Here is a 14846-nt window from a genome sequence, read left to right on the forward strand (position 1 = left end):
GCTATTTTAATGAATAATAGCTGTCGCATAAAATTATCCCATTTATTATCCAATTCAAAAACCTTATTAACAACAATCACAGAATTTTTGTGATACATAATGATAAATTGTCAGTTTCCATCTGCAAAAGATTTGTTGTGTTTATTTCATGTTGCTTTCTAAAGATATAGGGGCCTTTAATCAAAATTCATATATACATATGATGATTAAAGAAAAGTCATATTAATTGACATATTAATTGACTATGACTTGAGCTTTGGGTCATGACCGAAAGGACAAGATCCCGGATACAGGCGGCCGAAATGAGTTTCCTCCGCAGGGTGGCTGGGCGCTCCCTTAGAGATAGGGTGAGGAGCTCGGTCACTCGGGAGGAGCTCAGAGTAGAGCCGCTGCTCCTCCACATCGAGAGGAGTCAGCTGAGGTGGCTCGGGCATCTGTTCCGGATGCCTCCTGGACGCCTCCCTTTGGAGGTGTTTCGGGCATGTCCAATCGGGAGGAGGCCCCGGGGAAGACCTAGGACATGCTGGAGGGACTATGTCTCTCGGCTGGCCTGGGAACGCCTAGGTATTCCCCCGGAGGAGCTGGAGGAAGTGTCTGGGGAGAGGGAAGTCTGGGCGTCCCTGCTTAGACTTCTGCCCCCACGACCCGGCCCCGGATATGCGGTAGAAAATGGATGGATGGATGGAATGGACTATGACTTGAGTCACATATCATTTTATGAATACTTTTTTTACATATCTTTTGGGGGAAAGGAGTAGGTGAATATAACAATTCATATATATATATATGTGAATTGTTATATATTATAACAATGAGAGAGAGAGAGACAGAGAGAGAGAGAGAGAGAGAGAGAGAGAGAGAGAGAGAGAGAGAGAGAGCGCTTGTTTTCCTCATCTAAAGACATAGATATCTACATCTAGATGTCGCCTTGGGGTTCTAAAAATGCGTCATAACCGCCGCCCTCTTGGAACAGGGGTCTGGTCATAGGAAGTAGCTAGGTAACACTGCTATCTCCGCCTGTACTTCAAATTCATGGACGATGCCCGGACTTCTGTGCTGCCTTTAAATGTTCAAATGAACGAAATATAAAAACCAGACAGCAAGGGATTACATTTCACAAGTGAGAATGTTAGGAAATTATATGTCTGGTTATGTTGGTTTGTTTCCGACGACCGCAGCTAATCCATGCTAGTTACCCATTAGCTTTTGACTTATGGAAAACCGACAGTGTTTGTAGATTCTGAAGCTCTTAATAAGGACATTAAAAATTGACCCATGCTTTTTTGCTTAAAGGTGAAGACTCAACTTTATGTATGTTCTGTAAGATTCCCTTATCTGTCAAACATTTTATTTAATGGACTTAACACAAGCAGAATGCTCTTTAATCAAGTTACTTCACTTAAGGACATATTTAATGACATTATGCCTGATAATTAATTTGTTAATTAAAAAATGTATAACATGACTTGCTGTTTATATTTATTTTGTTTTTATTGTATTTATATGATTTGTGTTTTTGTAATTGAATTTTTGCCATGAAAATAGCTTTGATTGCTGACATGGCATTAAATAAAATAATCTGATTCTGAATCTGTTTATAGATTCCCAAATGATAGAGACGTCAGCATTATATTTTGGAAAATGTAGATTATATTAATATTAAAAACCTTACATTTTCTCTGGACTCAATGATAAATACATGTCTGACCGTTGGAACGAACCAAAAAAAGGTTAGAAAATCGCATTCATGACGATTTATGGTGATTTTATTTCTTTTCCTACATTGACGCTGATGCATTAAAGAGGGGGGGGGGGGGGGTCCTCTGTACCAAGATGGCGGCTCTATTGACGCAGTCGTTCCAATGAACTGTGCCCAAGGCGACATCTAGGTGTATTATGTCTATTGGTGAAGTCATACTCCAGTGTTTACGGTAATTGCGTAGCTCAATATGCCGGACGCTTCCTGTTTATTTTGGGTTTGACTGCAGCTTTCCTCATTTCAGTAAATTATTCCCAGCATTTATAATTCTATAAATCAAGGTAAATCATTTGTTTTGTTGCATATATACCGTCATTGGAGCTGTTTTTGCTAACGCTAACGTTTACGCAGTAACTGACTTTCTGACATTATAGAGTTTTTATAAACTGTATTTATATCTTATTTAACTGTTATTATTATTATTACGCGATAAAATGAAAAGCTACATTTTAAGTTTTATCGCTTAACTAACTCCAGGATTATATTATTCCTTATTATTTTAAGGTTGAATATCAAAAACCTCTTTATTGTATATGAAGTGCACTTGAAGCTGTTCAGTCCTCCCTTATAGTAGGGACCCTATGTAGGGAGTAGGGAGCCATCTGGGATTGAACCGTACGGCTTGCACTGACAGTGTAAATACAACCATATCTGTCTGTTATTTAGTAAATCTGTTTCTTTTATACATTCTGTAAGCCTTTAATTATCACTTTAGAGCTTTATATATCATAATATTTGCACTAAATAATAAATAAATAAGCTATATGGGTTTAAAGGGTCATGCATGTGTCTCCAGTGCTGTCCTTGACCTCTGGCACAGTAGATTTAGTGTTTATTGTGATTATAACTTTAACTAAAGAACCTTAGAAGGTTTTATATATATATATATATATATATATATATATATATATATATATATATATATATATATATATATATATAAATATTATAGATAGAGAGAGAGAAAAGAAAGAGAGTACATATAGAGAAAGTGAGAAGAAAGAGATTACAGAGAGAAAGCTAGAATAAATACAGAGAGAAGAGCGAATACAGAGAGAGAGAATAAATAGAGAGAGAGAGATAGAGAGAGGTCCCTTATAGTAGGGACCCTATGTAGGGAGTAGGGAGCCATTTGGAACTACGGTTTGCACTGACATTGTAAATACAACCATATCTGTCTGTTATTTATTAAATCTGTTTCTTTTATGCATTCTGTAAGCTGTCCTTGACCTCTGGCACAGCAGATTTAGTGTTTATTGTGATTATAACTTTAACTAAAGATAGTGAGAGAGAGAATACAGAGAGAGAGAGAATAAATATAGAGGGAGAGAGAGAAGAGAAAGAGAGAGAGATCCCTTATAGTAGTGAAGGGAGTAGGGAGCCATTTGGAACGCAACCCAACGGGATGAAACTGTTATTGCATTAAAACAATAAATAAATAAGCTATATTTAAAGGGTCATGCATGTGTCTCCAGTGCTGTCCTTGACCTAGATTTAGTGTTTATTGTGAATATAACTTTAACTAAAGAACCTTAGAAGATTGACTAATCAGTGGCGTTATTTTCTAGATGTCAGTCATCGCCTTACGCCTCATTCCATGTCGGAGGCTGAGCTCCACAGGTCCAGGCCTGAAGAAAGTCATCCCATGGAAAGTCTTTGGTGTGTTTTCACGTACATAAGTGTATCATCATCATCATCATCATCATTGTTGTTGTAACGTTAACAATGTCAAAAATGTTGTGTCCACTTTTCACAGTTATTAGAGAATATTCATGTTGCTTCGTCTTCTTTTTCGTATTTTGTCTTGGGTGTGCAAACTTTTGCACACAGCCGTATCTTTGGGGTGGTGTTCATTATACTGATCTCTACTTATTTTTTGTTTACAGGTAAAATTGCTAAACTAACTGGTGCTATTGTACTGGGGTAGGTTTTATACTTTCTACTACTACTCTGACTGTAATAAAGGATTTTAGTACAGTGAACATCTTATACTTATATTTTATATTTTATACATGTCTTATATGTAAGCTTGTTCCTGTATACAGAAAACTCTATCATTATATATTAATTATACAGGACAATACATAAAGTACATATTAATTGAGGAATAAAGTTATATATGAAAAAATAATTAGAGCAGAGTTACTCTGTACAAATCTGCCTTATAATAAAAAAGTAATACTAACAGTAATTAATTTCTTTTTATCATTTAAAAGCCTTTTATAACTGAAATCACTTCTAATCACTTGTATTATATGTTTTATATCTAAAGCCTCGTCTTTATATAGTGGCAAGAAAGTTCAGAGAGCTTAAAATGTGCCAGAATTCTGTGAAATCTGGCTTTGGTTGAGTCTCTTCGCTCTCTGTAACAGACCGACACTGTCTTTTCGCACAGCGGCTGCGTTTTCATCACGTACGAGGTTGTCACGTTAAACCAGGCGGTCACCATCGACACTCAGGCGATTCTCCAAGAAAAACAGAAGTCTTATATCTACCTAACCCCCATCACTAAGGTAGAACAGGAGAACCTTGGCACCAGTACGTTTCTGTTTTTATCGCTGTCGTAACATTTCGATCACTGATAGCCTGATTTTAAAAAAAAAACTTTTTTTCACACTTAGGCACAGGATCATTTCATCTGTTAATATTCTACTTCTTTATAGGTTCAGAAACACATGCATCAGTCAGTAACACATCAACGTCCTTTTGAAGCGTTTCACTGTGTGTGATTGTGTGTTACACAAATAATGTTTTCATTTTGATTTGAAATTGATTTGATTTCTACAGATCTTACTTATAAAGCAAGGAAGGAGCTTCATATAGCGGCCAGAAAACTGATTGAAATTTCATCACGAGTCCTTCACCGTCCCCTGGATGGTAAGGCGCTTTATTCTGAGCTCTGGGCATTGCATGGTTTTAATAGTATTTTATATGGTTGTTTTTCTCTGGAACACTGGTTATTATTTTGTGACACTCTCCCTGAACAGAAGAACAGCATCAAGTTTGATTAGAGACAGTTATAGAGAACCTCAGTCCACTCATCTCTTTGGTATTTTTAGGTTTCTGCATGCGCAAGACGTTCTGCTTTTTCGATTCACAGGATTTCACCAGTGAAACAGTGATTTAAAAAAACAGTTTTTTTCTTTTTCAGCAGATCAAAAGCTTTGTCTATGTCTGATACTCCTGGTAGAGGCAACCTGGAGGATCTACTGAGCTGAAATATGTTGGTACTTACTTGGCTGGAATACAGACTCTCTCTTTCTGTGTGTGTGTGTGTGTGTGTGTGTGTGTGTGTGTGTGTGTGTGTGTGTGTGTTAGAGCGCCTAAGCCATCTGGATGCAGATCCTCATGAGTTGGATCTGTGGATGTTGCTAAAGAAAACCGGATCCACCAGTCGGCAGGAGCGCCTGCAGGCCGTACACAACCTGGCACACAGACCCTGGCAGGGTGAGAGAAAGAGAGAGGAAGGGAAAGACAGAGAGAGAGAGAGAGGGGAAGGGAGAAAGCGAGACAGAGGAAGGGGGGCGAGGAAGGGAGAGAGAGAGAGAGAGAGAGAGAGAGAGAGAGAGAAAATGAAAGAAAAACGAAAGAAAAACGTGTGAACATATAAAAATATATATAACATAAAAATTCTTTTTCTATTTGGCTATTGAATATTAACAAATATAAATAATAGCAATTATCCCCTATGTTATAAGATGTAGTGACCTGATTACTGTATGTAGTCTAAATGAACTCCATTAACTTTTTGTGCTCACGTTTCTGATTTGGTTTCTGATTGGCCGGCTGACCTGTCAATCACAGATTACCAGTACCAGACAGCGGCTCAGTCTATAGACCAGCGCACAGCTATAGGTCTGGCTCGGACTCCGAACGTAGACCTGCGTTTCTTTCTTTCTCCACCCACTCTGCCTAAACTGGAAGATGTGAGTGTATAGATCTGTTACGTGTGTGTGTGTGTGTGTGTGTGTTGTATTCTGCTATGTTATGTGACGTCATCGTTTGCATTGTCGTCGATGCCGACAGGAGTTTTTCATCGAGGACGGTTTGAGGCAGCTCCTGGCCTCTCTGCCCCAGTCGGAGGTGGATCAGTGTGTGCAGTACTTCACCTCACTGGCGCTGAGAGAGAGCACTCAGTCTCTCGCTTCTCAACGGGTGAGCAACACAGACACACACTATACATCAGTTTCAAATTCAGTCATGAAAGCATCATTAGCACACGTACTCAAAAATAATTCAACGTACTAATCGTTTTATTCCACAACACCGTCGAGCTCTCGATTCTGATTGGTCAGAAGGTGTTGATTCATTTTCTTTAACAGCAGCTCATTCTAATATTTTATCGTTCCTCTACTAACAGCTTACTCTGTTGATGCTCCACATAAACAGTTGAAGAAAGGTTTTGTGTACGTTTCTGTTCTTTTTTCATATTCTAGGGAGGATTGTGGTGTTTCGGGGGAAATGGACTGCCTTATGCTCAGAGCCTCACCTCCATCCCCTCTGAGAAGGTGGAGTCTTTCTGCCTGCAGGCCCTCGTACAGCACTCAAAGGTGAAAACATTTACATTTACAGCATTTAGCAGACGCCCTTATCCAGAGCGACTTACATTTTATCTCCTTTTTTTATACAACTGAGCAATTGAGGGCCTTGCTCAGGGGCCCAGCAGTGGCAGCTTGGTGGACATAGGAATCGAACTCACAACCTTCCGATTAGTAGCCCAACACCTTAACCACTAGGCTACCACAATGCACGCACACACACAGACACACAGAGAGAGACACACACAGAGAGAGAGAGAGACACACACATACACACACACAGAGAGACACAGACACACACACAGAGACACACAGAGACACACACACACAGAGAGAGACACACACAGAGATGCACACACAGAGATACACAGACACGCACACACAGACACACACACACACACTGTACTGTACTGTATTAACAGCGTCATCTTTACCACACAGGTCCTGAGTCACTGTGATCACATTGTTTCCAACGGAGGACTGCAGCTCCTACAGAGAATCTACCAGCTTCGACGGGATTCACAGAAGATTCAGCGTAATGTTGTGCGCATCATCGGGAACCTGGCACTGAACGAAGCCTTACACACAGACATCATGCAGTCAGGTTTGGCTAAATCTTTACACACGGATGTTTAACTTCCTGCTAATCTTTATCAAATTTAAGAATTCAGCACCGTTAAGTATTTTTATTTATTTCTGAATATAATTTTTTATCTGTTTATACTAACGCTTAACGTTACGGAACGTTCATGAAGTTGAAAAAAAAGTTGGAAACCGTCATTTTTTCACAAGCCGGTTACATGTTTCTTTAAAAAAAGTCAGTTTATTTCATTACTAAAGAAACCAGAAAACCGGGAACTCTCAGATGTCAGAAATGCTACGGTAAGCTTACAGCCTTACCTCTGACTGTTACTTCACCACACCGGTAAATATGGTGGAGCCGTGCAAGTGTAGGTCGTTGCCATAGAAACAATAAAATATTAGAACAAGCGCATTGATATACAGTATAGAAGGAAACGTTATAGGGAACTAAGCAACACCTTCTGACTAATCAGAATCCAGAACTCAGTAGCACTGTGGTGTTTCAAATAAAACACTAAACACTCCGTTCATGTAGAATTCTATTTACACATAATTCATACATGATAACGTTAATAGTTCCGACATACGATGTACGATCAGAGCTCTGTCACGTTGCTGTAGGTTGGTTGCCCGTCCTGGCTGAGATGGCGCGGTCTCCTCACATCATGCAGGCGTCTCACGCCGCTCGCGCTTTAGCCAACCTGGACCGAGACGCAGAGGAGCAGAAATACCAGGACGGTATTTATGTGTTACATCCTCAGTGTCGCACCAGGTATCTGCTCTGACTTTCTAAATCATTCAGCATGGTATATGCAGGTGAAGAAGATGACTAGGTTTCTTCTTTCGATCCCAGCCAGCCCATAAAGGCGGACGTTCTGTTCGTGCACGGCCTTCTGGGAGCCGCTTTCAAAACGTGGCGGCAGAAAGACTGCGATCTGACAGAAGTGCAGAAATCAGCCGGAATATCAGAGGATTACACCGAGTGCTGGCCGAAGGTACCGTACTTGCTACATTTTAGAAATTCTGCCAGTATTCTGATCTGGATCTGATGCACCACTGATTTATTTTGATTTGGTCTGTCCCACAGTCGTGGTTAGCGGCAGACTGTCCCAACCTCAGGGTCCTGTCCGTGGATTATGACACGCATCTGAGTGACTGGAGGGCCAAGTGTCCTGCTGAAAACCAGAGGTAATGACCAAAAGAAAGACTTTTTTTTTTACAAAGTAGATTCTTAGTGTGTTTAATCATTTGGACGTCTGTGCAGGAAGTCTTTAGCATATCGCAGTGAAGAGCTGCTGAAGAAGCTAAAAGTGGCAGGAGTAGGCGAGCGGCCTGTGGTCTGGGTGGCACACAGTATGGGAGGTAAGTCATCGGTTGGTCAGAGATAAACCAACCAGAGATAAACCAAACATTACATCTTTTTTATTTATTTTTAAAAACAAAAAAAAGAAAGACTGGAACACTAGTGACCGGATGGGTGGTTGCTGTATTTCCTTCATTGCTCCGAGAAGTTAGAGGTTGTGCGTCATTATTGCTAGACAAGTTACACTGGACTTTCATCAGTAAAACACAAGAGCTAGACCTTTAGTTTAGATGTCGGTGCAAACACTGGACACAAATTCCCAGAATGCAACACGGCTATACAAATAGACATGACGAGTTTGATACCTTTAATGAATTAGCAAGAATTTGAGTATTGAAGGAATAAAGTGCCGCCACATCGCTTTCTTCCACAGCTTAGCGAATGTGTGTGTGTGTGTGTGTGTATGTGTGTGTGTGTATATGTGTATGTGTGTGTGTGTATGTGTGCGTGTGTATGTGTGTGCGTGTGTGTGTGTGTGCGTGTGTGTGTGTGTGTATATGTGTATGTATATGTGTGCGTGTATATGTGTGTGTGTGTATGTGTGTGCGTGTATATGTGTGTGCGTGTATATGTGTGTGTGTGTATATGTGTGTGTATACGTGTGTGCGTGTATATGTGTGTGTGCGTGTGTGTGTATGTTTTATTTATCCAGGCTTGCTGGTGAAAAAGATGCTCTTAGACGCCTCGAAGGATCCTGAGCTGAGCTCTTTGGTCAAGAACACCAAGGGCGTTCTGTTCTACAGCGTCCCTCACCGCGGCACCTTCATGGCTGAGTACTCGGTAAACGTGCGCTATCTCCTGTTTCCCTCCATAGAAGTCAAAGAGCTCTGCAAAGGTTGGATCTGCTCTGTTTGTTTGATCTTGTATTTCTAAGCAGTTTTTTTTTTTCATTTAATTCTCACATCTTTTTTTTTTTTAGACTCTCCAGCCTTACGAGAACTGAACGCAAATTTCCTCAACATCGCAAAAGACATAGAGTTTAAGGTCCTGAGCTTCGCTGAAACTCTGCCTACGGCTGTCGGTCCCATGATAAATATATCAGTGGTTCCTGCTGAGTCAGCAGGTATGGCAGCATAATACACAGACCAGGATATTCTTACTCCCTAAAAATGTTGTGTTTGTCACAGTAGGAAAATCCGTTTGGACGTCCATACAATTTGTAACTCATACAATGATGTCGTTTCCACAATTAGATCGTTTCAAGCTGATTAATTTTCTGCCACAAGCAATTCAGTCACTGGTTATACAACATCAACGCGCTCTTTCTTATACCTTCTAGTTTCTATGGTAACGGATCGTACACATCGCATTATTAGTGACATGACATACAGCTAAGTACAGTGTACTCAGAATTTGTTCTTTGCCATTTATGCTGCGGCGCCCGGGGAGCAGTCGTGGGGGGTTCAGTGCCTTGCTCAAGGGCACCTCAGTCGTGGTCGGCCCGAGACTCGAACCCACAACCTTAGGGTTAGGAGTCAAACTCTTTAACCATTAGGCCACGACTTCCCCCATCTCCGTTCCCCCATATCAGGATCGTGATTAAAATTTAGCGTCTTTATATTTTTATAAGAACAAACATCATATCGCAGATCGTCATGAATTCAGCACAACAGCGCCGCTGTTTTGCTCTGTCCCTGATTTCCATGTTAAAATGAACATTCTCATCAAAGCACATCCTGCTTGTACCTTTTTACAGATCTGGGTCTCGGAGATCTGATAGAAGTTCCCGTCGATCATCTGAACATCTGCAAGCCCGAGAAGAAGGACACGTTTCTCTACAGACGAAGCTTGCAGTTTATTCAGGACGCTCTCGGAGGAGAGATAATCGACTGAATGTTTGTTGTTTTTTGGGGCATCTTCGGGATTTTTCTTCACAGGAAGTCAGAAGAGAATGCAACACGGGAATCTACATAAATATTAAAATAAAAATAATAATAATAATAATAATAATAATAATAATAATAATAATACAGTGTCTAAACTCTTCACCTACTGATAACTGCGTCCTGTGTCGGTTATTTTTTATTTTTCTCTAGTTTATTTGGAAAACTCTAGAGACTTTCTGCCACTACCTCAAACATCCCGACGGATTTTAATTTACAAACAGTATTTTTGTATAAACGATTAGAGTATGAGTTCTCGCTGAGAAGGATTTAAAGGTTCAATTTTTGCCAAAATGTTACGCCAGCACTTAAGCACAAGTACAATAAAGTGGCTGTGTTTCATCTGAAGCTGAGTTTTTGTGTACAGTATGTGATGATTTTTATGAGAATGAGAGCAGCAGGGTAAAAGATTCAAAGATAACGGTGTGAGTTCGTTACACGATGTCTGTCACACACATGCTTACACCTAGGAGTAATGTAGAGTACTTCAGCTCACCTCCATTGTGTAGATGGATGGGTTAGATAAATGGATGAAACAGAAGCAATGAATAGATGAGTTGATGGATAGATGAGTGATTTGGGTGGAATGGTGGAAGATTGACTGAATACATGGATGGATTTTTTTTTTGTTGTTTTTACAGAGACTTTTTAAACATTCTGTCATTGGTCTGCAGATAAAATATAGCCTTTTTGGGCCATGTTTATTAATGTGGATCGCATCTGTGAGGAAAAATAAACTAGATTACATGGACTGAATGGATGTGAGAGATTACCATATGGAAGGGATGGATGGAATTGATAAATGAATGAATACATGATGGATAGATGGATGGATTGGTGGATGAATAGATTGGACTGAATGGAATGAATACTTGAATGGATGGTGTAAGAAATAAAAAATGTGTTGTGTAAAAATAAGACGATGATGGTGAAGATCTTAATAAAGAACAAGAAGTTTATTCCAGCATAGCAGTGACAAAATACCTGACGTACTTTGGGTTCGTCTGAGTCAATAAGAACCCAGAGCAAATCCTACTCACGCATTTTATACTGTTTTTCCTCTTTGTAGTTTAAATGAGGTTCTGCTTTGAATGTGTATTGAGCGTAAGAACTGAACAAATGAACAAACCAGCCACAATACGTCGGGCTTTTGAACTGAAAAGTCTCCCTGCTTCGGACACAGACACACTCCGTCTGGCCTTGAGTTCAACTTTAGTACCACTTAACACTCACAACTCACAAGTAGTACCACTCACAAACAATAACCCTCACAAACACTTTCAGTCACAAACAGTAACACTCACAATCTCACAAACAGTTTAAAATGTAACTCAGTCACAGTACGTCGGATAAACCACAGTACATCGGGGTTTTTTGTTATATTTTAAAACAGTCTTCTTAGCCACAGCACTTTTGGACTTAAAACAGTTTAACACTGTCACTGTCACTGTACTAGTTTAACACTAGGTCGGGTTTCTTGCGTTAAAACCTACCCGTTTACTTAACCACAGTACATGGACTTAAAACGTAAGTTTAATACAATGTTACAGTCTGTCAGACAACACCACACTACCTCGGGTTATTGCTTTAAACTCTACAGAGCCGCGGTGCGTTGGGCCCTTTACACTATCACTGTTTCACTTACTTTAGAAACACTTTTAGCTATAATTCAACTGCCACACTGCGTCGGGCTGATTCAGTTACTTTAGAATCTTAACAGAGTTATAACAAACACACAACAAGTTTCAGTTACTTTAGAAACCTATCAACTTAAGCACTTTGCTTCAGTTACTTTAGAAACAACGATTCAAATACAACTCTGTCACCACACTGCGTCGGGTTAACGTAGGTTAACTCTATGTTCTATTCTACACTAAAAACATTTCTTTTCTAGGTTTTTTAAACGAGGGGGTTCCCTGAATCAAATACAGCGTAAAAGAAGAAAATACCGCTTTTCTTACCTTTCCCCACTTTTTTTTTGGAATCCTCCTGGCTGGCTCGCCAATGTAAGAAATAAAAAATGTGTTGTGTAAAAATAAGACGATGATGTTGAAGATCTTAATAAAGAACAAGAAGTTTATTGTGACAAAATACCTGACGTACTTTGGGTTCGTCGGAGTCAATAAGAACCCAGAGCAAATCCTGCTCATGCATTTTATACTGTTTTTCCCCTTTGTAGTTTAAATGAGGTTCTGCTTTGAATGTGAATTGAGCGTAAGAACTGAGTGTCTCCCAAATGGCTGGGTCACACCTTGTTATTTAGCCAGAACGTATACCTTGTCTTGTTATTGTTACAATTGTTATCAGTCAAATAGTCCCTTTAAATGGTCATCGCGGTCACTCAGACCTTGGCTTGGTATTGTTACAGTTGTTATCAACCAAATGGTCACTTTAAATGGTAATCGCAGTCACGTAGACCCTTTGTTCGTGGTGATGCTTAATGTCCTGCTGCCATTCCCATATTTATAATTGAGTCAACTTTATACGTTTAGAGTTCTAAACGTATTACCTTATGATACTTAAACCTTTTTAGGAATGAGCTCTTTTAGATGTGTACATTGGAGTGGAATTTGGGTGCAATTTCTGTAATTTCTTACAATGGATTAATTAATACATAGATTGATTGATAGAAGAGCTGTATTGGATGGAATGAATGAATGAATGAATGAACACATGGGTGAATTGGATGAACGGAATCGATGGGAGGGATGAACAGATGGGATGGATAGATGGAATAGATGAATAAATAAAGGAATGCATGATAGATTGAATTGAATGGAGGGATGAATATATGGATTGATTAATGAGATGGATGGATGGATGGAGGGACGGATATACGAATAGATCGGATTGGGTGGGATGGTGGACTGGTGGATGAATGAATGAATACTTGGATGATGGATAGATAAAAGGACAAAGGTTTACACAATCACCACTAAGTAATTTTGCACACTACATTGATTTCCTGCTACTTCAAACATACAGTATCTCCCAGATGTGAGTTCACCCCTCACATTTTTGTAAATATTTTATTATCTTTTCATGTGACACTGAAGAAATGACACTGTGCTACGAAAATGACACAGACCTGCTCCCCATTCACACCTGAGACCTTGTAACACTAACGAGTCACATGACACCGGGGAGAGAAAATTGGCCCAATTGGATATTTTCACTTAGGGGTGTACTCACTTTTGTGACCAGCGGTTTAGACATTAATGGCTGTGTGTTGAGTTATTTTGAGAGGACAGCAAATTTACACTGTTATACAAGCTGTACACTCACTTTACATTGTAGCACAGTGTCATTTCTTCAGTGTTGTCACATGAAAAGATATAATAATAAAATATTTACATAAATGTGAGGGGTGTATCACTTCTGTCAGATACTGTATATATTTATACATATATATATATATATATATATATATATATATATATATATATATATATATATATATATATATACGTATTTATCTGGGATTCTTTGTGATTCTTTCTTTCTTTCTATATATATATATATATATATATATATATATATATATATATATATATATATATATATATATATATATATATATATCACAAAGAATCCCAGATAAATGTTCTTTCAGGAAGACACCAGGCCCAGACAGCGTTTCACCAGCTGGCCACCATCTCCACACAGATCTTCAACAGATCACTGGAGCTGTGTGAAGTCCCTTCATCCTTCAAAAGCTCCACCATCATCCCTGTCCCAAAGAAACCCAAAATTACCGGAATAAAAGACTACAGACCTGTGGCTCTAACGTCTGTGGTCATGAAATCATTTGAAAGACTGGTTTTGGCTTAACTGAAGGACATCACTGGACCCTTACTGGGCCCTCTGCAGTTTGCAAACAGAGCAAACAGGTCTGTGAATGATGCAGTCAATATGGGACTGCATTATGTTCTGCAGCATCTGGACAGACCAGGGACTTATGTGAGGATCTTGTTTTTTGGACTTCAGCTCTGCAATTAACACCATCATCCCATCACCATCATCCAGCCCAAATTAACCCAGCTCTCTGTTCCCTCCTCTGTCTGTCAGTGGATCACCAGCTTTCTGACAGACAGGCAGCAGCTGGTGCGACTGGGGAAACTCAAATCCAGCACCCACACCATCAGCACTGGCACCCCTCAGGGTTGTGTCCTCTCCCCACTTGCTCTTCTCCCTGTACACAAATGACTGCACCTCTAATGACCCCTCTGTCAAGCTCCTAAAGTTTGCAGACGACACCACACTGATCGGCCTCATCCAGGATGGTGACGAGTCTGCTTACAGACGTGCAGTCTTAACAACCTGGAGCTGAACACGCTCAAGACAGTGGAGATGATTGTGGACTTTTGGAGAAACCCCCCTGCTCTCCCCCCACTCACCATCATGGACAGCATTGTGACAGCAGTGGAGTCATTCAGATTCCTGGGAACCACAATCTCCCAGGACCTGAAGTGGGACATTCACATAGACTCCATTGTGAAAAAGGCTCAGCAGAGGAAGTTCAACCTGCCACAGGATCTGCTGAAACAGTTCTACACTGCCATCATTGAATCCATCCTCTGCACCTCAATTACTGTTTGGTTCAGCTCAGCTAAAAAATCTGACCTCAGAAGACTACAGAGGGTAGTCCGGACTGCTGAGCGAATCATTGGCACAAATCTCCCCACTCTCCAAGACCTGTACTTCTCCAGAGTGAGCAAAAG

At 40.0% G+C, this 14846-nt stretch overlaps 1 protein-coding gene across 2 annotated transcripts; it reads left to right on the forward strand.

Moving 5' to 3' along the window:
• The first annotated feature begins 1918 nt into the window (after window positions 1-1918).
• Window positions 1919-11027, forward strand: serac1 (serine active site containing 1). 2 transcript variants are annotated; one of them, XR_009648094.1, is made up of 17 exons: window positions 1919-2040; window positions 3328-3418; window positions 3646-3682; window positions 4155-4297; window positions 4547-4636; window positions 5078-5206; window positions 5564-5685; window positions 5786-5914; window positions 6196-6309; window positions 6739-6901; window positions 7501-7651; window positions 7733-7874; window positions 7967-8067; window positions 8144-8241; window positions 8895-9022; window positions 9162-9305; window positions 9939-10075. XR_009648094.1 is itself a non-coding variant. In XM_060866130.1 (17 exons), exons 2-17 carry the CDS (start codon window positions 3328-3330, stop codon window positions 10073-10075), a joined length of 1974 nt encoding a protein of 657 aa, XP_060722113.1. In that variant the 5' UTR covers window positions 1919-2040; the 3' UTR covers window positions 10076-11027. The 2 variants fall into 2 exon arrangements, 1 of the variants encoding a protein (XP_060722113.1); XM_060866130.1 differs by having other exon boundaries at window positions 8895-9077; window positions 9939-11027.
• The last annotated feature ends 3819 nt before the right edge of the window (window positions 11028-14846 follow it).

This window comes from Tachysurus vachellii, chromosome 3 (genome assembly GCF_030014155.1).
Source record: "Tachysurus vachellii isolate PV-2020 chromosome 3, HZAU_Pvac_v1, whole genome shotgun sequence".
NCBI lineage: Eukaryota > Metazoa > Chordata > Actinopteri > Siluriformes > Bagridae > Tachysurus > Tachysurus vachellii.